The sequence below is a fragment of the Choloepus didactylus genome, chromosome 1, assembly GCF_015220235.1.
Source record: "Choloepus didactylus isolate mChoDid1 chromosome 1, mChoDid1.pri, whole genome shotgun sequence".
NCBI lineage: Eukaryota > Metazoa > Chordata > Mammalia > Pilosa > Megalonychidae > Choloepus > Choloepus didactylus.
Window position 1 is genome coordinate 146,158,997 of NC_051307.1, and position 26,659 is coordinate 146,185,655.

General features: G+C 39.3%; 1 protein-coding gene across 1 annotated transcript in view; it reads left to right on the top strand.

Moving 5' to 3' along the window:
* The window catches only part of LOC119527483 (ceruloplasmin-like), a 56,073-nt gene that overhangs the window by 17,250 nt on the left and 12,164 nt on the right, over positions 1 to 26,659 (top strand). Inside the window, exons 4-14 of the mRNA XM_037827552.1 lie at positions 6,061 to 6,231; positions 6,889 to 7,131; positions 9,529 to 9,694; positions 11,641 to 11,771; positions 12,143 to 12,283; positions 12,560 to 12,771; positions 15,325 to 15,475; positions 16,137 to 16,349; positions 18,488 to 18,695; positions 24,226 to 24,365; positions 25,964 to 26,092. Coding sequence (XP_037683480.1) covers positions 6,061 to 6,231; positions 6,889 to 7,131; positions 9,529 to 9,694; positions 11,641 to 11,771; positions 12,143 to 12,283; positions 12,560 to 12,771; positions 15,325 to 15,475; positions 16,137 to 16,349; positions 18,488 to 18,695; positions 24,226 to 24,365; positions 25,964 to 26,092 — 1,905 coding nt within the window. The remainder of the gene's footprint in view (positions 1 to 6,060; positions 6,232 to 6,888; positions 7,132 to 9,528; positions 9,695 to 11,640; positions 11,772 to 12,142; positions 12,284 to 12,559; positions 12,772 to 15,324; positions 15,476 to 16,136; positions 16,350 to 18,487; positions 18,696 to 24,225; positions 24,366 to 25,963; positions 26,093 to 26,659) is intronic.

Here is a 26,659-nt window from a genome sequence, read left to right on the forward strand (position 1 = left end):
TCCCTGTGTCTAAGATGAGTCTCTTGTATGCAACATATTGATGGTTCATTTTTTTTTGATCCATTCTGCGAATCTATATCTTTTAATTGGGGAGTTTAATCCATTTACATTCAACGTTATAACCGTGAAGGCATTTCTTGAATCAGCCATCTTATCCTTTGGTTTATGTTTGTCATATTTTTCCCCTCTCTCTATTAATATCCTTAATTGTACCCATACCGAATCTCTTTAGTACTGAACCTTTCTCCAAGTCTCTCTGTCCTTTCTTTGTTTCTCTGTCTGTAGGGCTCCCTTTAGTATCTCCAGTAGGGCAGGTCTCTTGTTAGCAAATTCTCTCAGCATTTGTTTGTCTGTGAAAAATTTAAGCTCTCCCTCAAATTTGAAGGAGAGCTTTGCTGGATAAAGTATTCTTGGCTGGAAATTTTTCTCACTCACAATTTTAAATATATCGTGCCACTGCCTTCTCGCCTCCATGGTGGCTGCTGAGTAGTCACTACTTAGTCTTATGCTGTTTCCTTTGTATGTGGTGAATTGTTTTCCTCTTGCTGCTTTCAGAACTTGCTCCTTCTCTTCTGTGTTTGACAGTGTGATCAGAATATGTCTCGGAGTGGGTTTATTTGGATTTATTCTATTTGGAGTTCGCTGAGCATTTATGATTTGTGTATTTATGTTGTTTAGAAGATTTGGGAAGTTTTCCCCAACAATTTCTTTGAATACTCTTCCTAGACCTTTACCCTTTTCTTCCCCTTCTGGAACACCAATGAGTCTTATATTCGGACGTTTCATATTATCTATCATATCCCTGAGGTCCGTTTCGATTTTTTCAATTTTTTTCCCCATTCTTTCTTTTATGCTTTCATTTTCCATTCTGTCATCTTCCAGGTCACTGATTCGTTGTTCAACTTCCTCTAGTCTTGTACTATGAGTGTCCAGAATCTTTTTAATTTGGTCAACAGTTTCTTTAATTTCCATAAGATCATCCATTTTTTTATTTAGTCTTGCAATGTCTTCTTTATGCTCTTCTAGGGTATTCTTGATCTCCTTTGTATCCCGTACTATGGTCTCATTGTTCATCTTTAGTTCTTTGAGTAGCTGCTCCAGGTGCTGTGTCTCTTCTGATCTTTTGATTTGGGTGCTTGGGCTTGGGTTATCCATATCGTATGGTTTTTTCATATGCTTTAGAATTTTCTGTTGTTTTTAGCTTCTTGGCATTTGCTGAACTTGATAGGGTTCTTTTAGGATTTGTAGACCAATTGAAGTCCTTGTCTCTAATTTATCAGATCTACAGCTTCGTGGAGTACACTTTCTCTAACTAACCAGCAGGTGGCGTCCACGAGCCACCTGTTCTCCACAAGCCAGTTCTCCCCTGTTTAGCCTTTTTGGTGAGTGGGGGAGTGAGTGTTGTGGGGTCCAATTGGTGTACTAAGCTTGCGTGTGTAATTGATGTTGCCTGCCCTGTATATGGGGCGTGTTTCTGGGCAGTCAGGGAGGGGGGGTGGCTCTAACAATCAAATCTCCCTGGTGATCCTAGAGTTTTAAAGCTGCTGCAATAGTCTAATCCTTCAGTTCAGTCCTGCCACAGTTTGTCTCTGCCACTGACCCACAAGTCCTTGTTATTGGCGTATGGCTCCTGAGACTTGCAAGTGGGCCCTTCTTCCAGGCTGTGCACCCCGGGTCCTCTGTTGAGTGATGACTGTGCTATGTCACAGGAGAGTGCCATTCCCCCAGGGCAGTTCTGGGCTGCTGGGCTGTGTAGGGAGGCTCCCAGTCTGCTGAAATGATGGCTGAATGGGGCTTTGTTAATTCACACTACTCCACCTTCCCAACTCTGGGACAATCAGCTGAGGTTGCAGGGAAGGCTAATGTCCACACCCAGTTTTGTGGTGTGTGCCTGTTATTTGAAGTGCTTCCATCCCACTGGGTTGTCTGGAGCAGGTCTGGGCTATGGGGCTGGCGACAGGCAGGAGTGCTTCCTGTCCACCATGATGATGACTGTTAGCAGACACCCTCCTTTTCTTGGGAAGTTGTGGTGTTTAGTGAATTTTCTCAGCCACTGGATTATTGCCTTTTGTCTCAGAGCTCTCTTACTTCTGCTCTTGTCTTGACTTGCCCAAATTGCAAGTCTTTGAAGCTTTCTGTATTGGGCTTCTTAGAGTAATTGTTTTAGAAAAAGAAAAAAGGATTAAAAAAAAAAATGCCCTCCTCAGAGATCTAATGGGTTATTGAAATGCTAAGAGACAAAGCAATTAGGGCCATTAAGGAAAGGTCCACAGGGCAGAGAGATCAGCTTTTCTTCGGGATTTGCATATGAGCCTGAGGGCCTGAGCTCTGCCCTTCCCCTTTCTATGTTCACCAGAAGTCCAAAAATCCTCCGCTTTTATTTTGGAGTTTTTCGTGTTGTTTTTTTCTATGCCTGTCTCCTCTCTGCTGGGCTGGCTGCTCTCAGATTCTTTGGTGTCTGGTCACAGTCTATCTATGGTTGGAGTTTGGATCAGTAGAATGAGTTTCTGATAAGGGCTGCCACTGCAGTTCTCCCTTCTCCTTCCTGGAGCTGACAGCCCCTCCTCCCACGGGACTGAGCCTGGCAGGGAGGGGTGCGGGTCCCCAGGCCACAAAAACTTATAGATTTCACTGATCTCAGCAGTTCCACGCTTTCATGAGTGTTGTATGAAGTATGCCCAAAGTCAGACTGCTCCGTGGTGTCCAGTCCACGCAGTTCCTGGCTTTCTACCTACTTTCCTGGAGGAGTAACTAAAACATCTATCATTGGATTTTAACTTCTTCCTTTGGATGGGCCATCATTTTCTGTTTCTTTATCTTGTAACCTTTTTTTGCACTATACACTTTAAAATTTTTAAATGTTACCTACAGAATTCAGTCCCTGAGATGTCTGTTTCTTGAATTTATTTCTAGCTGGTGTTATGACAGAAATTTCCTTGAGTGCTAGGAGCTAACAAAACTAAACAAGCAAATGAAAAAAGAAACACCTTTCACAGTCTTTGAAAATTGGTTTTGCATTAGCCCATGCTTTCTTTTACAGCTCAGTTCTCCTATCAAGGTCAGCTGGAGGTGAATGCAAAGTGCAGGGTCCTCCCTGTCTTTTCTGAGCCTGCATCTTGTCTGACATTGTGCTTCCTAGTGGCCTTAGGAATTCCCCTGTTTACAGGAATTTGAATGGCCCCTCTACTCCCTATCATACAGACTTTCTCCCTCTCTGGGGTGCTCTACTATAGACTTTAAGGAGGTAAACCTTTGCCCCAGGCTGTTTGACTTAATTATTTTGTTACACTGCTTTAGTTGTCCCAAGCCTCTTTTGCCTGGAGGACAAATTCTGGGGAGGGAATGGGGCAAGCAAGCCTGAGAGAAGTTTCCTAAGTGTTTCCCAGACAGAAAAAGGCCAGGAACCCACAATGGAAGCACTGACCAGCTCCACACTGTGCTGGGAAAGAGGTGAGTGTGGGGCCAATAAGGGAATCAGGAGCACATCCTGTGACTTTTGAAGCTGCATTTTCTTGATTGGGCACTTGCCCAATTAATGCAGACCTTTACTTGTTTCCTATAGTTTTGAGGATGGGTACTGTCATTAAGACTCCTCTGCCATTTTTGCCCAAGGCAGGTTGGAACAGTGGGTGCCCTCAGAGCAGAGCCCCCAGCAATAGTGATCTGATGTAGCTGACCTAAAGAGATTGGACTGCACACCCCAGGATCTTAGGGAACTAGGTCTTTATAATCCCATTCTAGCACCCACAAGCTGCACCAGGAGCTGGGGTTGATGGACTCCACTGTTGTTTGCAGTAAGGATGGCAAATGGAAGATGTGGCACAGAGAGTGAAATTCATGGATATTTACCACAATTTACCAGCCTCTTCCTTCCACTCTTCCCTGGAGGCTGCACAGTGTTCTACTAGACTCTGGAGTTTCAAAATAGGTGATTCAGACAGTTCCTGCCAGTTCAATTGTTTTTCTGGTGGAGGGACTTATTCCTGGAGTTTCCTAATCCATCATCTTCCCACAATCATCTCTGGGCATTCTTGACACTCCCTTCTCCCTCATACTCCATGAAACACATGTAATCATCAAGTCCTACCATTTCTACCTCCTAAACATTGTTAAATCTGCTCACTTCTCTCCAGCTCCACTGACCCTAACCTAGTTCAGGTCACTGACATCCTTTGCCTAGATACTTGCAAAATCCTCTTAAACTGCTTTTCCAGCTTCTAGCATTTCCCTTCAATTCACCTCTACCTGGCCATCAAAGGAACAGTTCTGAAAGACCAAGCTGATCCCGCTACTCTTTTGCTTTAAATCCTTCAATGGCTGCACATCACTCTTAGGATAAAATCCAAACTCCTTTCTCTTACTTGCTGCCTGGAATCTTCTCTCCTGACACACTCCAGCAAACTCTCACTCATCCTTTAGATATCAGCTTAGGTGTCACTACCTTCAAGTAACTTTTCCGTGCCCAAGATTCTATCAGATGGCTCCCTAATGCCTTGTTCTTCCCTATTGTAGAACTTCACATACTATATTGTATTACTTATTTACTGATGTTGTCCATCCTAGCTTATAAACTCTGCAAGTATAGAAATCTGTCTTGTACACTTTTATGAACCACATACTTGCCATAGCACCTGGCACATTACAAATTCTCAATAATATTTTATGAATGTGTGCATAAATGAATTAATGACTTGACATGAGCTACAATTGGGCTTGATTTGAGCAAGCACAAAGTTCAAGATTTTGTACATAAAACAATCTCATATGATAATAGTTATCAGATCCTGTGAGAAACAAGCAATATTCCTAAAAAGGAATAAATGCTCACCAGATTGTGGAGAAGAAAAGAATTTATTCACGGTCTTGCAAGAACGGGCGCCCAACCAAATGTGGGCAGAACAATAGACCCAGCACTATTTATTCCCTACACCTAACTGCAAGTCCCTCCACTGTTTCTCCATTGGCTGAATACTTCAGAGGTTACATTCTATTCAATAAGCCTAACTAGCCGAGGCAAATTTGAAACATGCAGCCCACCCAAATTGGAAACATTTGAAATACGTTTCCCACACAAATTTGCAACATTGGGAACCCTTAGAACAAATCCCCACCCTTGACTATAATGGTTATGCCCAAGCCTCTTTAGAGCCAGTCTGGGCTAGTTTGGTAACAAGTTATGAGGCTATTTTGGGAAACTTTATTCCGAGTCTCCACCTTGCAAGGGTAGTAGATAGTGGGTGGATAAGCAGGGGGACTGACTGTGGATTACAGTTTGTCTTTTTAACCTTCTGCTAATTCCTTAACTGCCCCACCCTGCAAGGCACACCTGTCCTGTGTGAAAGCTGAACTTAATCTCATTGTCACAGTTACGGCCACTCTGGGTTTGAAATAAAATGGAATGAATTCTTATATATAAAGAGCTTCTTTTGTAACTCCACAACTCAAACACTTACCTTTTTTTGTATGCTCTAACAATGAGCAAACATTGTGGATCATTTTTCAAATAAAAATAATTGTATCAGGGATGGTTGGAGCTATATACCCCAGAAATACATGTTCTTAAACTTAATCTATTCCTGTGGGTGTTATCCCATTGTAATTAGGACCTTTTGATGAGGGTGGTTCAGTTAAGGTGTGGCTCAATTCAATCAGGATGAGCCTTAATCCCATTACTGGAGTCCTTTATAAACAGAATTAAATTCAGACAGAGAGAGAGAAAGCCATGGGAAGCAAGAAGCTGAAGGTCAGTGGAATCTGGAAGAGAAGGGAGAGACCGGGAGAGGCTGCCATGTGCACTGCCATGTGACAGAGGAGCCCAGGCCCAGACATCACCAACAGCCAGCCCCAGAATTTTCTTTGGGAAGAAAGCATGGCCTTCATGATGCCTTGATTTGAACTTTTTCCTAGCCTCCAAACCATGAGCCACTAAATTCCCATTGTTTAAGCCAACCCCTTGCATGGTATTTGCTTGAGCAACCAAGGAAACTAAAACAATATCTATAAAAATAGCCATGATTATTATCTGTATGAAAAATAAGAAATGTGTTCTTTTTGTTTCAGGGACATTGGATGGAAACAATGAAAAAAATATTGACAAGACTTTTATTCTGTTGTTGTCTATAACTGATGAAAATGCAAGCTGGTATATCGATGACAATATTAAAAGATTTACTGATCCTGGCAAAGTTAACAAAAGTGATGATGGCTTTATGAAGAGCAATCAAATACATTGTAAGATTAAAAAGAAATATCTCATTCATAATAACCTATAATTCTACTTTCTAGCATTCTATTTGGTAATTTCCTTTTGTTCAAGTTTGTTTAAATGTGAGTTTAAATGTTTTGATTTTTCACTCAGGGTATACTAGTTGATATGCAAGGCATTTAGTAAATTCTATTGGTTTCCAAAGTTTCTTAATCTGTTAAACTAGATACAAAAATTTGTTTCCTAAAGTCTGATATTTGATCAAAAGAAGATGGTACAAGCACATTTAAGGGAATAAATGTTCTTGGAATAATATAGACTTAACAGCTCAGATAATTTATAAAAATATGTTTTTAACCAACACAGAATTTTTCAGAAAATATGCTTTCAGGTTCTGTCACCTTTATCTTCATTTTTTCTATCCTCATCTTCTATTCTTTTCCCCATTTCACTGCTTCCAACTTTTAGCTTACTTTTTCTCCTCCTCTTGACTTTAAACATTTCAATCCTACTTCTAATTACAATGTTTACGACCATTTTAGTGCAATACAAATCAAATACTGCCTTCAATTATGAATGAAAACAATTTTGACGTTGCAAGGTTAATATAATGAAAAAATACATCGAATTTATACCACATAGCACTGATCTCCTCTGGTGGTTTTTTATGTATTTGTTTTCAGCTATAAATGGGTATATGTATGGAAATCTGCCCAATCTCACTATGTGTGCAGGAGACAGAGTCCACTGGCATTTTGTTGGCATGGGTGGTGTATTGGACGTACACCCCATATATCTCCATGGACAAACTCTGATCTCTCGGAATCACAGAAAAGACACCATCACTCTCCTACCAGCCTCACTGGAAGATGCCATCATGGTAGCCAAAGGCCCAGGGGAGTGGATGCTGGGCTGCCAGATTTATGGTAGGGATTCACTGCTTTTGCATGGTGCAGGCTTGGAGAAATTCCAAGGTCACAATCTATTGCAAATGTTTCATTTTACAACCAATGAAATGGATATCCAGGGAGGTAAAATAATTGCCTTTTGGAAACAGTCAGTGACAAAGATAGAACTGGAACCCAAGTCTCTTACACTCTATACTTAAAATAATAAACCCTTTAGGTATATAGGGGCTTTTTGTTGTTTTGTTTTTACAAAACAAAAAATTATATTAATTAGCCTGTCAGGCAGAGTGAGTATTATTACAGTTTTTTAAAATTGAGGAACAAGCTCCAAGATGTTAAAACATTTGCCCAAACCCCTCTAAGAAAAAGAGATAGGAATTACGCAGGACTACATAATTGTAAAACAGTACTCAGAAAACTCCCGTTTTAGCTTATTTTCCTCTTCATTCACATTCTGCATTTAATGAAAGGTTGGTCAGTTATGCAGTTATCAATTGTTTCTATTCTTAAATATGAGGAAACTCTAGATATGGTCATATAAAGGTCATGATTATTAACATGTCTTATTTCTCAATCAGAAAATGTAATTGTTATTACAACTGAAGAAATTAATTTTTTGAACAAAATTGAGCTTATTTCTCTCGTTGAAAGCTTTTTTTACTAAGTCCCACGCTTTGCTTAGCATCATGCTTCAATTCAGTTTAACAGCTAAAATCAGTCTACCAGCTAAACAACAAGTACTTATCAGGGTTTACTATGTGCTTTGTACCTATCAGGGCAGTGGGAGAGAGAAGGACCATTCAATGGCTATTGGAACTCAAGGATTGAAATTAATGACAAAAAGGTTATCATTTAGAAAGGAGTATCATTTTTCGGTTAAAACGTACCCTCAGTCCCACTCCTCTTACTTCAGTCAGAGAAGGTGCCCTCAAGCAAGGTCTTCCCATCTCATCTTCACAGACTCGCAAGCTATGGGATCCGTCAGCTGAGTCGCTTATAAAACTTTCTCAATTTTGTCTAGGGCTGACTTTTCTGTTTCTTATCAGTCTGTGTTCTCCTAAAGTTTTGTGTTTCTTCTTTTAATTTTTACTTGCTTCCAGTCTTAAAAAAAAATAGTTTAGTTATTATAAGAATATACAAATAGACTTTTGCTGGAAAGGAAGGAAGTGAGGGAGAAAAGGAAGAAAAGAAGGAGGGAGGGTGCAAGTGAGGGAGAGAGGGAGGAAGGAAGGAAGAATGTTGGGGTGAGGGGATAGGTAGCTCCGGCAGACAAATGAGTTCGGCAGTTCAATGTTGTTGGCTGAAGCCGGCTCATACTGGCTCAAGACTGTTAAATGAATCAACTGTTAAACTGTTGATAACTTCATATTGGCCTCAGTGGAAATACTTACACCACAAAAAAAAAAAAAAGGCAAATGCTATAAATCAGGTTTTTTGTTTGTTTGTTTGTTTGTTTCAAGAACCAGTTTAAGAGCATAACACTAATCCAACCCCACCCTACCTCTCTCCCAGTTCCCTCCTCAAAGAGTAACCACTATAATCAATTTGGTGTGCACTTGCAAACATTTTATTATGCATTTTCACACAAACAGATGAACATAAGAGAAATAAAAATACATGGCTTAGTGTCTAGTGTTTGGCTTTTATATAAGTAGATCACACTATATACAATATTCTGCTGCTTGATTTCTTCACTCATCAACATGTCTTGAAATCATTTTCATGACATTTCCTATATATCTAATTCATTCTCTTTTATTTTTGCATAGTTTCCATATTTTGGATGCACTCATTTATTTAACAACTACTGGTAGACAGTTAAATTGCTTCCAATTTTTTTTGTTTATAAACCATGAACACCTTTTTATGTCTCTCTTTCTATGGATGTGCAAATATTTCTCCTGACTACCAACCAAGAAGGGAAGTTGCATAATTGAAGAGCTTTTCATTTTAACAAATACTTCCAAATTGCCTTCTAAAAACATTATACCAGTTTACACCCCCACCAACAATGTTCATGCCATTTCTTCCTCCCTCCCAACTAGTTAATCTGATAAACCAAGATACTCATTAGTGACTTGGGAGTTTCATACCCATGAGGAAAGATGTTTTGGGCCAAATAGATTCTCAGCTTCTTTTCTTTATGGAGGTGCTTTCTTCATCTAGAAGTTGGACCAATGAGTCTAGTAACACATGTCCCTTTAACGTTCATCTTTGCATCCTGGTTTTTTTTTTCCCAAATGTTTTATATATTTTAGGTGTTTGCACAGATTTCATAAACAAAGTACCTCAAGTTTCTCAAAGAAAGCAGATGTTTCAATAATCTTGACTAAAATTAAAAAAAAATATATGGGCTTAGGAAATCTTTTTTATCATTTTTAATAACATTTTCTACACGGGCTTACTGTTTTTCAGAGGCTATGCAGGCCTTTTTCAATGTAACAAATTGCCAAAAACCTTCAACATATGTTTCTGGGACACATGTTGTATATTACTATATTGCTGCTGAAGAAATTCTATGGAACTATGGCCCTTCTGGTATAGATTTCTTCACTGGAAAAAATCTAACAGCACCTGGAAGGTTTGAAATTCACTGTTTGAAATATTTATGGTTAAATGATAAAGATAATTGAATTTTTTAATAATGCTGATTCTTTCTTAAAGAATGTAAAGCATCTTATAATAATAAAATAAACACTGATGAAATAATACTTTTATAATAAGACCATAAAAGAAAAAAATAACAATGGTAAAATAAAGTTAGGAAAATAATTGTATCCAGTTATCTAGGTTAAGGATCATTTGCCAAAGCAAATGAAAATATACTATTCATTTCCCCTAGCTTTATTTTTTTTTTTTTGACCTGGACTGTGTCCTCATATAGTCAGAAAGCCCTGAGCAGCTTACATGGATGCAGAGAAGCCCCCAAAGTAGGGGAAGCTCCAGCTCACCCCTGTCTGGTCTGGGGACAGAGAAGGTCCTCGAGTTATGCCAGGGCCCTTTGCTTCCCACAGAGGACTCCAAGGAGGAATGCTTCCTCCACAATGATCTTTTTTTTTTTTTTTTAAGCAATGGGGTTTCTTCAGGCAGAGGCAGGGCTGTCTTTATGAACATGCCCATCTCTTCAGCCCCTGCCCCCAAACCAAATGCACTAGCTTAACCTCCCTGCCTTTGTACCTGCTATTCCTTCTCCCTAGAAAGGGTCACAAACCCCCAACCCCCACCCCTCTGGCCTCAACTCAGACATCATCTCCTCTGTCCTAGCACCAAATTTTAAAATGGATTCATTTAATACTTATAAGACATTTAACAACATAGTGAACAATAGTATCAATAATGATTTTACAAAACTTCAAAAACATTCTTCATGTGTGACATACTCCCTTGCTAAGATCTGAAGGCATAATTAAATCACTTTCTATGCCACCTTTAAATCATATTATCTAAATATTGTTTATTCAGTGGCATTTAAGAATATATTAGCAACTGTTACTTTAATGACTACAAACTAAGACCAAAATACATTACTGTGGCATCAGCATTTAAATATGGACAAAAAGTACATAATGACCCTGAATTTCTGGTAATTCTCTGCTATATATGCACTTACCAATTTGAAGGTTGCTGGAGTTTAACCCTCTGGTCTATTGAATGAAAGTTATATGTCATAAATGACCAAGTTCTAAAACCATCAAAAAACAATAATGCTTTCCATGGTATTTGATTTTTCTCTAATTCATTCACAGAAAATTTGAGAAAGCCAGTAATATTATGTCCAGTGAATATTTTCTTCTCTTACATTTTAAGCTCATCAATAAACTATTCACTCTGGGTAATGAAAATTTTAGATTAATTGGGAGATGGATATCTGGGCTTAGAGCAAAAGTTAGTTTCAAGGTTAGGTCTTACTCTCATTTTATATTGACCAATATAAAAAGAACTCAATAGATTCTTTCAGCTTGCATGATTCTCCTGGCTATGAAATTCCATGATGTCTTAGCACAGCAAGTCTTTACTTAAATTGCTAGGGAATACTTTTACTAAGTGGGCCTCAGATATATTTCTATCATGTAATAATAAAAATAATAATAAGAAAAGAATGGCTCTTTTAATATTATAGCATCTCTGCACATAGTTGTTTTTAAACAAATGTTTGCTGCCTGCCTAAAAAACAAATTAGATATGTCTTTCTAATTTTTTTCCAAAAGAAAATTTGTAGATAAATGATTATGTAGACAGCAGATATAAATACATACAGATACACATAGGCATGCATAGGCCAAAGACTGGAAGGATAGGGATGAAAATGTTAACAATAAATATCTATAGATGGTGGGATTATAGAGAAATCAATTTTCTTTGTTGTATTTTTCCTTACTTTCCAAATTTTCTGTAATGAATGTGCATTTCTTTTATAATTAGAAATGAATTATAAGCATATTATAGTAGATATGCATAGATTCTTGCTTTCTTTTCACATCGTCATGAAACGTAAATGTTCTTAATGTATTTACTTCCTCTGCACAGTGAATCTCAGCCATATTTTGAACAAAGCAGCACCAGAATTGGAGGAACTTACAAAAAACTAGTTTACCGTGAATACACAGATGCTTCCTTCCAAATACAGAAGGCAAGAGAAGAACACCTAGGAGTCCTTGGTAAAATTCTCAGCATAGCTTGCTAGGTTATAAATACCATTTATACATATTCTATGCAATCAAAACAGTTTTCACCAGCTCACAGTTTTAGAGATTTCTATCCATAATCTTACAATCTTATGGAAATAATGCTTCTGATTCTCCCAATGATTTTAACTACATTCTTTGGTCCCTATAAACCCAATGAGATAAATATATTCATGTGATCTAAAATGATTTTTCTAAGACCCTGAATCATCTAGACCTCTTGCAGTAGGATGTATTTCAAATTCATGGCATCATCACTTTAATTTGTTCATAGGAGAGCCTTGCCCAATTGACAATTATATTCATGAAAACTGAGGACAGATACTAACTCTGTTGGTTTCTAGGGCCTGTCATGAAGGCAGAGGTGGGACAAACCATGAAGGTCACTTTCTATAACAATGCTTCCCTGCCGCTCAGCATTCAGCCTCATGGGTTGCAATACAACAAGAGCAATGAGGGTTCGTTCTACAAAACATGGGGTGTAGGTAAGTAGAGCTCAAGGTGGGCCCAAGCAAGCTATACTGCAATATAGAATGAGCAAGAAAATAAAATTCCTTCTAAAATTGCTATACAGCCCACTTTTCACCTCTTTACAATTCTGTGTACTCATTGTGGCAGAGTTATTCCTTCAGGCCTCCATTCGATTAGTACTCAAGGTGCAACAAGGTAAGCTAGAAATAGCCTTGTTCTTAGAGGTCTGAGTCTGACCAAGGGCACTCACAGTCCTAGGTTCTCTGTTATACATGTTTCTTTCTTGCTAGGTACTCCTGCACCATCCTCACATGTTGGTCCTGGTAACATATTTGTCTACACATGGGAAGTTCCAGAAGATGTGGGTCCCACCTCCACAGATCCCAATTGCTTGACCTGGTTTTACTACTCCTCAGTGAATAAGGAAAAAGACACCAACAGTGGCCTTGTAGGGCCTCTCCTGGTGTGCAGAAGTGGAGGTCTTGGAGAGGATGGCAAACAGGTGAGCCATGGGGCCTGTGTCCAGGTATGCCTTGGTGAGGGGCTGCTTGAAACAGAACTGCACAGGAGCAGCAATGCCCCAGGGCCACAGGAATCAGCAGTTTCAACTCCGGTATGCTGATGCCTCCTGAATCTATTCTGTCTTGAACTACAGTGAACTTTATCTCCCGCTGCCAAATGAACTCCCACATGGGCCTGTTGCCCGCACACCTCAAATTCTACTATTTTAACCTTTAAATCTCTCTCTGAATAGCCACTAACCATCCCCCACTGTCACAGCCTGAGGGAGCTTTACCAGTCAAAAGACCAAAGAGAATGCCCAGCATTTGCTGAAACATGAACTTTATTTGGGGCTTACTCACAGGGAGGCAGAATTCAAATGGCTTTTCTCTCGCCGGGCAGGTACTGCTTTAGCAAGGAAAATTGGCCACACAATTCAGAGAACAGCAAGCCCTTTTATAAGGGTTTTAGACAAAGACATTCCTAACAGTGGGGGGAGCATAGATGCAGGAACAGGTCACTCTGACCTGAGGGGTGGTGCAGGAAGGACTAGAATAACACTTGAACAATTACATTTTGTTCTTTTCGTGAGACTAAGAGTCTCTCACTTTCTGCCTGCTTTCCATAAAGTTACATTTGAAGGTCAATTTACCCTTTTTCTCCTTACTGGCTTACAAAGACAATAGGTTAAACATTTAGCTGCCTAGGTCACGCAGACTGCTGTGCACCAAAGATCTGCAGGCCTGTTTTGCTCAGGCCACTGGTTACCACACCCACCTTCCAAATCAGCCTCTTTTCCACTATTCTGTCTCTTAGTTAATGGCCTCACCAAGCCTGAGACTTCCTTCTACAATTCCTTTCTCACCTCCAGCTTGTAATCACCAAGTCTCCTCATTTTAAGTGCCTCATTTTAAGTGCCTTCTGAGTTGGTTTAACTTCCTAACTCCTCTCCTAATTCTCATCCCACTTCAAAGCCACTCCCCACCCCTCTCTGACAAACATGGGTCTAGCACTTCCCAGACAGAATCACCCCCACAGGAGGCCAAACAATTTGCTGGCTAAGAGATGAACATATTGGAACCTGCCGATCCTTTCAGATTCACCATGCCCCCCCCCAGTGCACCCCACTTTCACCATCCTACAAAATTAGTTTGTTAGTCGTTGAGGGAGGAAGGCTGTTTTCTACTCTTTGATTTTGCACCTCTTCTCTCTTTCAAGAAGGTCTTTCCTCACTGTTTTACCTGCCAAAAAGGAGACATTTTGAAGAGTCAGTCTGAAGGTCCCTTCCTTTGGAAAATGTTCCCTAACAAAAATGAGCTGGTTACCATAGTCCCTTGTGCATGTTTCTTTCAGACCATCTGTCCGTGCAATTACTTTTACTGGTCTGTCTCTCCCATTAGACTGCAAGCTTCCTGAGAGCATACTCAAGGTTTTAATGTTTTTTGTAATAACCATAGTCCCTCTCAATAATACTTGATGAATGAGTTACCCTTCTTCCTCATTCAAAGGGAACTAATATCCAAGAGCTTTTTTGTACTCATATTGAAAATTCACATATAATAAAGCCATATGCATACCCCAATATAAATAAATGTATAATTAACTTTATATTTTATTTACAACAGTGAATATATATTTATATTCATGTATATAATAAAAGTCAAGTAAAATAATCTAATTCTTATAGTACATTTAATTTTTTCTATTTTGTCCAACATATAAATATGTATATATATATATTTAATTTCTTCATGAAACCTAAAAATGCAGGCTTTCTATAATTGAAAACACTTTGTTTAACCTACTTTCCAGAGAGCATCTCGTAGAATTCTATGTAAAAAGCCACTATAAACATCTATGGTCACATTGTTTCACTTTTGGAGTTCAAATGTAGAGGTTTCTAGCCTAAGAGCTTTATATGAAAAAAACCATTGAGACTTCTCCCAACTTCTTAGTTCTGTGAAAAATTCATTCACTTGGATTCATTGTGTCTAGTTGTGAACCTACGGAATAGGTTCTGGCAAAGTTCAGTGGGCGCTTAAGACCTAAAAACAAAATAGTAACAATTTATCAGGGAACTTACAAACTAGGAAGCTAGTCCTGGGTGGCCAAAGGAAGTTCAGAGTAGCTCTCTGCTTCACTCGGAGGGTCACAGAGGCTTTTCAGGTAAGAACAAGGAAGACACAGAACCAAGCTGGGGTTTGCAAGATCATAAACATGTTTTGTAGAAGTTGCTGATATGTAGCAGGAGTGGTTCTAGTACAGATAGCATCATCCTTAGGAATATGCACATGCACTGTAAGATGCATCAACGGGGGTGGGGAACAGGTTGCTTTATCTAGGAATGTATGGCTTCTCTGGTTTATAGCCTCACACAGTGCTGTATATTTAAAAGTCCACAAACCATAAGGTCAATTAATCAGGTTTTCCACATGTATACAAATCCCTTTATATGGGAAATCTTGTGTGCAGATGCAGATCAACAATTTGACTAGATTTTGAGTGTGGATCTTTTGTATTTTGGGTCTATTCTTTTCTCTATTCTCATCCACAGAAAGGAATAGACAAAGAATTTTACCTGCTTGCTACAATATTTGATGAAAATAAAAGTAATCTCTTGGATGAAAATATCAGAATATTTACCACAGACCCTGAAAACGTGATTAAAAACAGCACAGAATTCCAGAACTCGAACTTGATGCACTGTAAGAAAAATTTTAATTTGCAAAATAAATGTAATAAGGGATTATTTAATTTCATTCTGCCTAAAGAATTATACATTGGTTAAGAAAGATTTACATTTCTTCCCCCAAAGGCTTGCTAATACTTTTCATGTTTCCTTCAAATGTACTTTTCCAATAAAAATATTGTCTACCAGGTGATTGCTTTGAATTCAATATACCAAATATTTCTCAATGCCTTCTCGGTGCAATACTTTGTTTTAGCTATTGCTAAATGTAAGACATAAAAGTGATATAATTCTCTGTTGCCAAATTTGTTGGAGTGGGTGGAGTAGGACATTTGTTGGTGATTGCTTAGTTGCTTTTTGAAGAAGGTACCGTGTGGTGACTGAATGACACAGGGCATGTAACTGCCTCTCTGGCCGTGGTTCTTCAAATTTAAAAGGAAGGGGTAGAATCAGATGATCTAATGAAAATGCCATCTAGCTCTATCATTCTCTAATTCGATAATGTCCTTGCAGTCCCCAATGGAGTGATTCAATAACAACAGAGATGAGGAGAGTTGTAAATCTATACCTTCCTACAAGAGCAAACTGTTTTATGATTAGTGCTTTGTGCTGTGTTTCAAAAGATGTCAAGAGCCAGCCATTTAAATAACTTTTTCTTTGTTACAAATGTCTTGCAGCCTTAAATGGATACATGTACGGAAATCTGCCCGGACTGGATATGTGCTTAGGAGACAATGTTTCATGGCATGTTTTGAGTGCAGGAACAGAGAAAGATATACACGGGATATATTTTTCAGGAAATACCTTCATTGCCTTAGGGGCAAGGATGGACACTATAGCTCTGTTTCCACACATCTCTAAGACGCTTTATATGATACCTGATTCCACAGGTAAGCAATGCATCTTCTCTTTCAGCTTGAAACACATTCAAGCCTGCACTGAATATTCTGTTTGTACAGAAAAGAAAACAAAAATGATACAAACAATGTTAGAAAATCCACCATTGTCCTGCTCCATTTAATTTATGTAAGCATTAGCATATCATTTTCTGGTACACATAAATCGCCTCAGCTTCTTCCAGTTCTGTCTTTTGGGGCCTCCAGGCTCTAACTCAGACCCTTTAAAAACACTGAAGAAGTTTTGAAGCATTTTAACTTGTTTTTACTCTATTATGTTCTGCATTTCTTGTTGTTGTTTTTTCCATTTATTTCTCAAGCCTCCGTCCTGTTTCTATCTTAACCTGTTCACTTCTGCCTTCTTGTCTCTACTGGGCTTCCTTACTAGCTTTGCTCACTAGATAACTATTTTAACTTCAGTAAGGTTTATCTTTGTCTGAAAAATGGGAAAAAAAAGCACCCCAATTGTTGTGTGGATCAAAGAGAGCCCAACCCCCTCTGAACCTAATTCCTTTATTTGTAAAATAGGAATTGTAATGATTTATAATCCACATAATGGAATTAATGGAATAGACAAAGATCAAATGAGATAGAGTAGAGTAAAGTGCCTGGTATGTGTTAGAATCTCGATAAAACTTTAGTTCCTGCTTTTATCCTGCAGATCCACCTCACCCCCACACATACACACACAGATCCATCCATCTTGGTTAAATTCACTGGCAAAAACTATATGCTGGCTACATAATAGACCATGAGGTTCCAAATAGTCCTTTGACTGAATTATCTATATTTCAAAATATATAGGTGAATCCCTGCCTCTTCCCACTTCTTCCTCTCCTGTCCCTTGCAGATGTTTTCCTGGACTTAAAAATTGCCTTTCTGTCATTCCCTTTCCTCTCTGCCATAGCAAACATGTCATGATGACTACTATGTGTCAAACCCTGTGCTCGTGCCCATACAGGGATTAGTTCTTTCTAAACAAATTCTCTTTCCTAAACCCTCTGAGTCTGAACATTTTGCCTCCTTGTCAGTCTTCTCGAATTTTATCTTCCACAAAAAGTAACAGCAACAGAAGAAAAATGTACAGAGTTAAAGGAGAGGATTAGTGCTAAGAAAGGAAATGTTAAGAAGCAGCACCAGAATGTGATGGGCAGAAAATTATCAAAGTAAAACAAAGAAAATCAGAAATCAGATGGAATTTACTGGTCCAAACCAGGCTGGCATTTTTCCTGTTGTTGACCCTGGTTTTGGTTCTTAACTTACAAATCTGATTCCCTTCAACTTCCTTCCACTACCTGCACTGCCACCACCCTGACCCAAGCTACCACTAGCTCTCATCAATTATTTATACAGCCTCTTAGCAGGCCTTCTTCCTTCCACCCTTGCCCCTTCTGATCTATTCTTGGCACAGCTGCCAGAGTGTCCTTATGTCAAAACCCCACAATGCTCCCACTTCACTCTGTACAAGCTACACTCTACCCAGTGGCCCACAAGGGCTTGCGTTACCTGGCCCTCCATGACCCACCCATCCTGTCTCCTACTACCCTTGCCCCAGCTCACTCCACTTCAGACACACAGACCTTCTTAGATGTTCTTCAAACACACCCAGCAGCCTCCTGGAGGGGCCTTTGTTCCACCTGTTTTTTCTACCCAGATTGCTTTCCCCTCACATAGCCACAACTTACCTCTCTCCAGCCTTTGGCCAAATGTCACTGTCCCAACAGGGCCTACCCTGATCACGCTATAAAACCATTGCTCCTTTCTCCCTCAAGGGCCCCTCCCCACCCAGAATGCTAACTCCCCCTTACCCTGTTCTTTCACCCATAGCAGTTACCACCTTCCAACATACTATAAAAGTTACTTAGAATGTATATTGCCAATCTTCGCACCATCCCCCAGTACAAGTGATGAAAGCAAGAATTTTTTGGCAATTTTGTTCACTGATGTTTCCCAAGTGCCTAGAAATATGCCTGGTATATAGAAGATGCCCAATAAATATTTGTTGAATTAATGAGAAAATGAATGAATGATCTTGCTGTATTTCTCCTTGGCATTTATATCTCATGGATGATTTCACAGAGGAAAGAAATTAAATGAGAAGTTTTAAGCATTCCTTTCTTATTCATCTTTAGGAATATTTAATGTGGTTTGCATGACAACAGAACACTACATAGGAGGCATGAAACATAAATACCGAGTGAAGCAGTGTCCCAACTCAACCCTTGATCAAATCACCTACGAAGAGGAAAAAACATTCTACATTGCAGCTGAGGAAATCATATGGGATTTTTGTCCTAGCAGGAAGTGGGAGAGAGAACTGCACCATTTACAAAGAGAAAAGTACGGTGATAACTGTAGTCTCCAATGATTCTTTCTGTGGTACTCCACTCTTTCCTTTCAGTCACGATTGTGTTTGTGTGTGTGTGTTTGTGTATGTCTGTGTTGTGTGGTATGTATGTTTAGAATTCATCCAATTATAAATTACCTCAAAACTTGAGTGCTTGGGGTGTGTGTGTGTGTGTGTGTGTGTGTGTGTGTATGTGTGGTATGTGTGTGTGCTGGTTTGAAACTATATGTACCCCCAGAAAAGCATGTTCTTAAAGCTAATTCATTCCTGTGGTTATGAACCTATTGTAAGTAGGACCTTTTGAGGAGGTTACTTTAGTTAAGGGGTGGCCCAGGATGGGTCTTAATTCTCTTACTGGAGTCATTTATAAGAGAATGAAATTCAGACAAAGAGAGAGAAAGTCACAAAAGCAAGAAGCTGAAAGCAACAAAACCCAGAAGAGAAGGGAGAGACCAGCAGATGCTGCCACATGCTTTGCCGTGTGGCAGAGAAGTCAAGGATCACTGGCAGCCTGTCTTTGGGGAGAAAGCATCACTTTGATGAGGCCTAGATTTGCACATTTTTCTCAACCTCAAACCTGTAAACTAATAAATTCCCATTGTTTAGCAAACCCATTTCATAGGTAGCTGCATTCAGCAGCCTAGGAAACTAAAAGTGTGCATGTGTATGCTGGGTATGTGTGCACAATATGTGTGTGGCATGGGGTATGTTTGTGTGTGTGTTCAGGATACATTCAACTATGAATAACTAGAAATTTGGGTGTGTGTGAGATTTATTCCATGATAAATGACTTCATAACTTTTTAAATGTCTACATAACTTACTTCTTTCTGTGATTTGTTTCTTCCTGCCTGTCTTTTTACTTCTTCTTCCTTCCTTCCTGCATGTGTGTTACCACCCATTCTCACCACCCAGTTTCTCACTTTGAGGGATAAAAAATGTAACTACACCCATGTTTAGCATTTGGAATCAGTTATATCTTTCCTTTGTCTTAATTTGTCTCTGTATTCTTCTGGGAACCTCAAATTGTAGACACTGATTTTTCCTCCTTTTATAAAATTTGATTTATTTCTCTGCTTTTCACTCTTGCTACTAATTCACTTATAAAAAAACAGTATTTCATCCTGAGAAAATGGTTTAAAATACAGAGAAAATATCCAGCAGTCTTGCCAGAATCAATATATTAAAAAAGAAAGAATTACAGACTTCCAGTAAACCAAGAAGCAGGTGTAAGATGCTCCAAGTTTCTGTTCCCCCACAGAATCTTTGAATGAATAGCAAAAACTGGCAAAGCCATCTTCCTCAGACCTCTGGAAAATAGTTAAAAGGTTGCAGTAACTGGGCAACCACCAAATCAAGGAGACACAATTGAAAGTGGTAGGAAAGTGCATGGCTCCCTAGCTGGCTCTTCCCCAGCCCCTCCCTTCTGTGCTGTGGAGTTTGCCTGCTATCTCTCTGTGGGCCCCTGGCCCTGTTGTGGAGGGAGCACTAAATATTGTTAAGATGTCAGCTTTACCCAAAGCAGTTTACAGATGCAACACAATACCAACCAAAATTCCAACAGCTTTCTTTGCAGAAATGGAGAAGCTAGTCATTAAATTTATAAGGAGGGGTAAGGAACCCTAAATAACCAATACCATTTTGAAAAGAAGATCAAAGTTGGAGGACTCATACTTCTCAATTTTAAAACTTAAAACAAAGCTACAATAATCAAAACAGCATGGCAGGAGAACTTATGATGGTGGCTAGGAGAGACAGGGCGAAAAAACACCTCCATGAAAAGTACTAGATAGGGGCCAGAAGGTGACCCAGAACACCAGTTTCAGTGACGCACCAGCTGGACAAGGTCTGCTAAATCCATGGGGACCGTGCACTTGGTGAAACCGGAAGTCTGAATTCTGAAACAAGTGAGTGAGCCTGTTGAATGTCCGGCAGCCATGCTGCGGTGTGGGGAAGCCATGAGTTGGTGTTTGGAGGCGGACTAGTTCTTTTTTAAAAAAACCCAAAAGTGGCGGCAGATACGGCAGCAAGAACCACACAGTGAAGTGTGGCAGGAAAGTGCTGTGCAAACACCTCAATATCTGGTGTGGAAGATAGCCTTTCATGCACCCACTGCTAATTGTCTCAGAGTGGGGAAGGCAGACGTGAGCCAAAAGGGGAAAAAAAACATGCCCCTTGCAGCCATCTTCCCAGAGGGCTGGGAATGCTCCTGCCTGGCACCGGGGCCTCAGCCCAGAGCCATGCCAAGAAACCCAGTGTGATCGGGGGTGTTTCTGGCAACACCGCGCACATGCCACAGTATCGGGAGTGGACAATAGCCTTTCATGCACCCACAGCTAATTGTCCCGGAGCTGGGAAGGCGGAGCTATGCGAAAAGGGGGAAATTAACATGCCCCATTAAGCTATCTTTACAGCAGGCTGGGAACTCACCTACAAGACCCGGCGGCCCAGGGCTTCCCTTGAGGGACGGCGTGCACTTGTGACATAGCACAGCCTTTCCTCAGCAAAGGCCCTAGAAGGGCACAACTGGGAAGAGGAACCTGCCTGGAAATCCCAGGGACCCTACACCAATACCAAGGACTTGTGGGTCAGTGGCAGAGACTATCTGTGGTGAGACTGAAATGAAGGTTTAGACTCTTGCAACAGCCTTAAATCTCCAGGAACACCTGGGAGGTTTGATTATTAAAGCTGCCCTACCTCCCTAACCACTCAGACACATGCCCCACATTCAGAGCAGACATCACCAACAACACATCCAAACTTGGTGCACCAATTGGACCCCACAAGAATCAGACCCCCACAACCACAAAGACAAACTGGGGAGAACTGACTTGAGGGGAATAGGTGACTCGTGGATGCTGTCTGCCAGTTAGTTAGAGAAAGTGTACACCACCAAGCAGTAGATCTGACAAATTAGAGATTAGTGTCTGAATAATCCTTCATATCCTTAAAGAACTCTATCAAGTAAAGCAAATGCCAAGAGGCCAAAAACAACAGAAAATTTTAAAGCATATGAAAAAACCAGACGATATGGATAACCCAAACCCAAACACACAAATCAAAAGATCAGAGGAGATGCAGTACTTGGAGCAATTAATCAAAGAACTAAAGACACACAACGAGATCATGGCACAGGATATAAAGGACATGAAGAAGAGCATTGCACAGGATATAAAGGACATGAAGAAGACCCTAGAGGAGCATAAAGAAGAAATTGCAAGAGTAAATAAAAAATAGATGATCTTATGGAAATAAAAGAAACTGTTGACCAAATTAAAAAGATTCTGGATACTCATAGTATAAGACTAGAGGAAGCTGAACAATGAATCAGCAACCTTGAGAGACACAGAACAGAAAATGAAAGAACAAAAGAAAGAATGGGGAAAAAATTGAAAAAATCAAAATGGATCTCAGGGATATGATAGATAGAATAAAACGTCTAAATATAAGACTCATTGGTGTCCCAGAAGGGGAAGAGAAGGGTAAAGGTCTAGAAAGAGTATTCAAAGAAATTGTTGGGGAAAACTTCCCAAACCTTCTACACCATATAAATACACAAAGCATAAATGCCCAGAGAACTCCAAATAGAATAAATCCAAATAAACCACTCCAAGACACATTCTGATCAGACTCTCAAATACTGAAGAGAAGGAGCAAGTTCTGAAAGCAGCAAGAGAAAAGCAATTCACCTAATACAAAGGAAACAACATAAGACTAAGTAGTGACTACTCAGCGGCCACCATGGAGGTGAGAAGGCAGTGGCATGAAATATTTAAAATTCTGAGAGAGAAAAATTTCCAACCAAGAATACTTTATCCAGCAAAACTCTCCTTCAAATTGGAGGGAGAGCTTAAATTTTTCACAGACAAACAAATGCTGAGAGATTTTGCTAATAAAAGACTGGCCCCAATTCAGATACTAAAGGGAACCCTACTGACAGAGAAACAAAGAAAGGAGAGAGAGAGATAGAGAAATTTAACAGACATATAGAGAACATTACATCCCAAATCACCAGGATACACATTCTTCTCTAGTGATCACGGAACTTTCTCCAGAATAGACCATAGGCTGGGACATAGAACAAGCCTCAATAAATTAAAAAGTTGAAACTATTCAAAGCACATTCTCTGACCACAATGGAATACAAATAGAACTCAATAATCATCAGAGACTCAGAAAATTCACAAACACCTGGAGGTTAAAAATGAGGGGGAGATGAAAACATTCCCAGATAATCAGAAGCCGAGGGACTTCATCACCAGTAGATCAGTCCTATAAGAAATGCTAAAGGGAATTGCATAGACTGAAAGGAAGGGACACTAAACAATTGACTGAAACCACATGAAGAAATAAAGATTTCCAGTAAAGATCACATGGTAAATATAAATACCAATACTACTGTATTTTGTATTTGTAACTCCACTATTTACTTCCTACAGGATCTAAAATACATCAAGTGTAATGACAAATCAGTGGTTTTGGACTCAATGTACAACATGTAATTTTTGGCAAGAACTAGATAAAGGTGGGGTAATGGAGGAGTATAGGAACATAGTTTATGTGTCCTATTGAAGTTAAGTTGCTATGAAAGAAAACAAGAGTGTTATAGACTTAAGATGTTAAATTTAAGCCCCACAGTAAACACAAAGAAAGTATCAGAGAATATGATCATAGAGATGAAAAGTAGAGTATGGGTTACGAGAAGTGGGGGAGGGGGCAATGGGGAGTTAATAAGCAATAAGTGTCAGGTTTCTGTTTGGAGTGAAGGGAAATTTCTAGTAATGGATGGTGGGAAGGTGATGGCATTGCAACATTGTGAATATGATTAATCCCACTAAATGGAATGCTTGGGAGGGGTGGGAATGGGAAGATTTATGCTGTATATATGTTTCCCAACTGGCAAAAGATGGAAGCAACCCAAGTTGCCATCAACAGGTCAATGAGTAAACAAAATGTGGTTTACATATATGATCAAATATTATTCAGCTGTAATAAGGAATGAAGTCCTGATGCATGCTGCAACATTGATGAACCTTGAAGACCTCATACCAGGTGAAATAAGCCAGATTCAGAAGGATGAAGATTGCATGAGTCCACTTACATGAAATAATTAGAATGTTCAAATTAATAGAGGCAGAAACTGGAATACAGATTGCCAAAGGCAGCTTCAGGGTAGGAAGTGGAAGCTAATGCTTAGTTGGTACAGAGTTTCAGTTTGGAGTGATGGAAAATTTGTGGTAACGGTTGAGCAACATTGTGAGTATAATTGACTATTTTGTATCTGATACATAAAATGAGGAATTTTAGGTTCTATATAGGTTAACAGGATAAAAATAACTTTTTAAAAAACCATAGAAATGTAAAAAAGAGAGAGAGAAAATATTATTTCACAAGGTAAAACAGCCTCTAGGTATTATTAAGTTGCATTATTTCAGTAAGAATTTCTTCCATAAGAGTACTTTGTCCAATTTAATGGTCAAATTAACTAAAGTTGTGAGTTTGTTTTGGTTTTATTTTCTTACAGCAAAACAGTCATATTTGTGGATAGAATTAAGACATATCTTGGATCCAAATACAAGAAAATTGTATATCGTCAATATGATGATGCCACATTTACAAATAAAACAAAAAGAAATGAGGAAGACAAACATCTGGATATACTAGGTATTGAACTGGGTACTTGGATTGGCTGGACTATAAGATGGGGTTTAGGGTTTTCTTCTTGTCCTCAGCCACTAGAGATTGTTGTAGACTGAGGGTATTGTCAATCTCCACCTTGACAGTGGGGAGTACATATAATTCTACCCCTGGTTTGTTTGTTGATAGGTGTTTTTTACTGGGAAAAGAAATATAATTCAAGTATTATTTCATGGAAAAGATAAGAGACCATAGAAATATTACCTGGCTTCTTGCCTTCAGAATCTAGAATTCTAGATCTGGAATGGACGTTAGAAATGCGTCTAAGGGTGATTTCAATGAAATTAAAACAAAGCCCCAGGAACCCTAATATGGTGGGGAATGGGAGCCTCTTTGTTTAAATTTGTGTCTTCTCTCACCTTCTATCCAAGAGTGAAAAAATTTAAAACCCTTTCCTCCACCTTTGGCTGAACAGTTAGGAAATCTACAAGTCACCCACATATGACGTTTCCATAAACCATACAGCATGTCTGTCTATATGCCCACATCTTGCTTAAGCCCTGATATTTATATGCATATCAGAGGCCATTTTCTGTTCTGAGACCCTCATCAGATGGACTGATGTGCTGATGGAGAGGAATTTTTACTCTTCTTGGCTATCATGGGTCCCCTAGGTTGGTCCCTTTGTGACTCCTGGAAGGAGAGCTGGGCTATCCAGTTTTGACTGCATTTCCATGGGCTCTAACTGTACTAACTGCAGGATGCTTGTTTTCTCTAGGATTCTGGCCAATTGTACCAACATAGATAACACAACATGACACTCTAGATTCTAATATTATTTATGCAAAAAGGAAAATGCTTTATGGAATAGGGAAAATAAGCAAAGGGTTTGGGTAGGTGGGCTTGCCATGAGGGAGAAAGTGGTCTTCGCTAGCTAGCATCTACTCTCTGCCAAACATCTTCAGGGTTCTGATTTCAGTAACTATAGCACAAGTTTGAGGAGGGTGCTTACTGCTTAACACATTTTAAAACCATCTTGGTTTCAGAATTTTTAGAACCACCAATTCAGTCTGCTTCCAAATAGAGCATTTAAAACAAATTTTATACCTGTAGTATAAAATGTAGTATAAAATGGCCTGGGATGGAAGGGACACAGAGTTAAATGAAGGAGTCTTCAGGCTGTGGGAGAGAAAATCACTATTGGTCAATAAACAGGCCTTGCAGCAACTCACAGTCCTCCCCTAGGGTGAAGGAGTAGAGAAGGAGTAGAGAATGAAACACTTAAATGATGAGAGTGGTCAAGAGGGAAAATAAGTGATTCTGTTTCTAAATTTGCCAGCTTATGTTTGCCTGGGCATTAACTGATGCTCATCAAAGCAAGTTTTCTACAGATGAAGCTTATAAAAAATAGAGATTATTTAAAATTTTCCAGGTAAAAATTGTTAAAAATTGTTTCATAAGTCAGTAATGATCCACTTATTAAATGTCTTTATGTTTCATTTGGCTACACGTTAAGTAAAAGGATAAGAATAAATCATGGTAAATACTTGAGAAGACAGATGACTCTATTTGTAATTTAAAATAGATAACAATTATCTGCTTATTTTCCTTTTTATGCTCCCTAGGTCCATTAATACTTGCCAACCCTGGTGAAAAAATCCGAATTGTCTTTAAAAATGAAGGCTCACGGCCATATTCTATTCATGCTCATGGAGTTAAAACAAACTCTTCTACTGTTGTTCCAACACAACCAGGTAACTGCTTTTAGAAAAAAAGAAGTCGCAAAGCCTTGCTGCAGGACTATGGTGCAAATGTTCTTTCTTAAATACAGTACAGTTCCAGATGAGAGAGAACAGTGGACTAGTAAGAAGGGCCAGAAGAGAGCTTGGAAGAGGAGTTACTTTTGAAGTTAAAGTGACTTCTAGAATGGAGAACCATGGACAAAACTGTGAAATGAACAGTTTCACCTCCTCATTGCTTACAATTTCTCCTCCATGGTTGCCCTCACTCCCATCTCCACACACGTCCACCTGCCAAGTATACTTGTGCTGTGTTCAATCTCTCTTAAGTGCTAACAACATAGGAGTCGGGTACAAAGGTCAGTGTGTGAGGGAGGGGGCAAGGAGGAGAGTTGAACTGCTAAGGAGAAGTGATGAACCTCATGTATCAACACTTCTTTGGCATCACCATGATATAGCTCAAAAGAAAATTAATATTTTTTAAATAAAAAATGCCCAGAAAGCAAACTCTGAAAAGATTCTCATGCGGGAGATTTATATGGCAGTGCTCTTGGGATCAAGAGAAAGAAGTAGGATTGGACA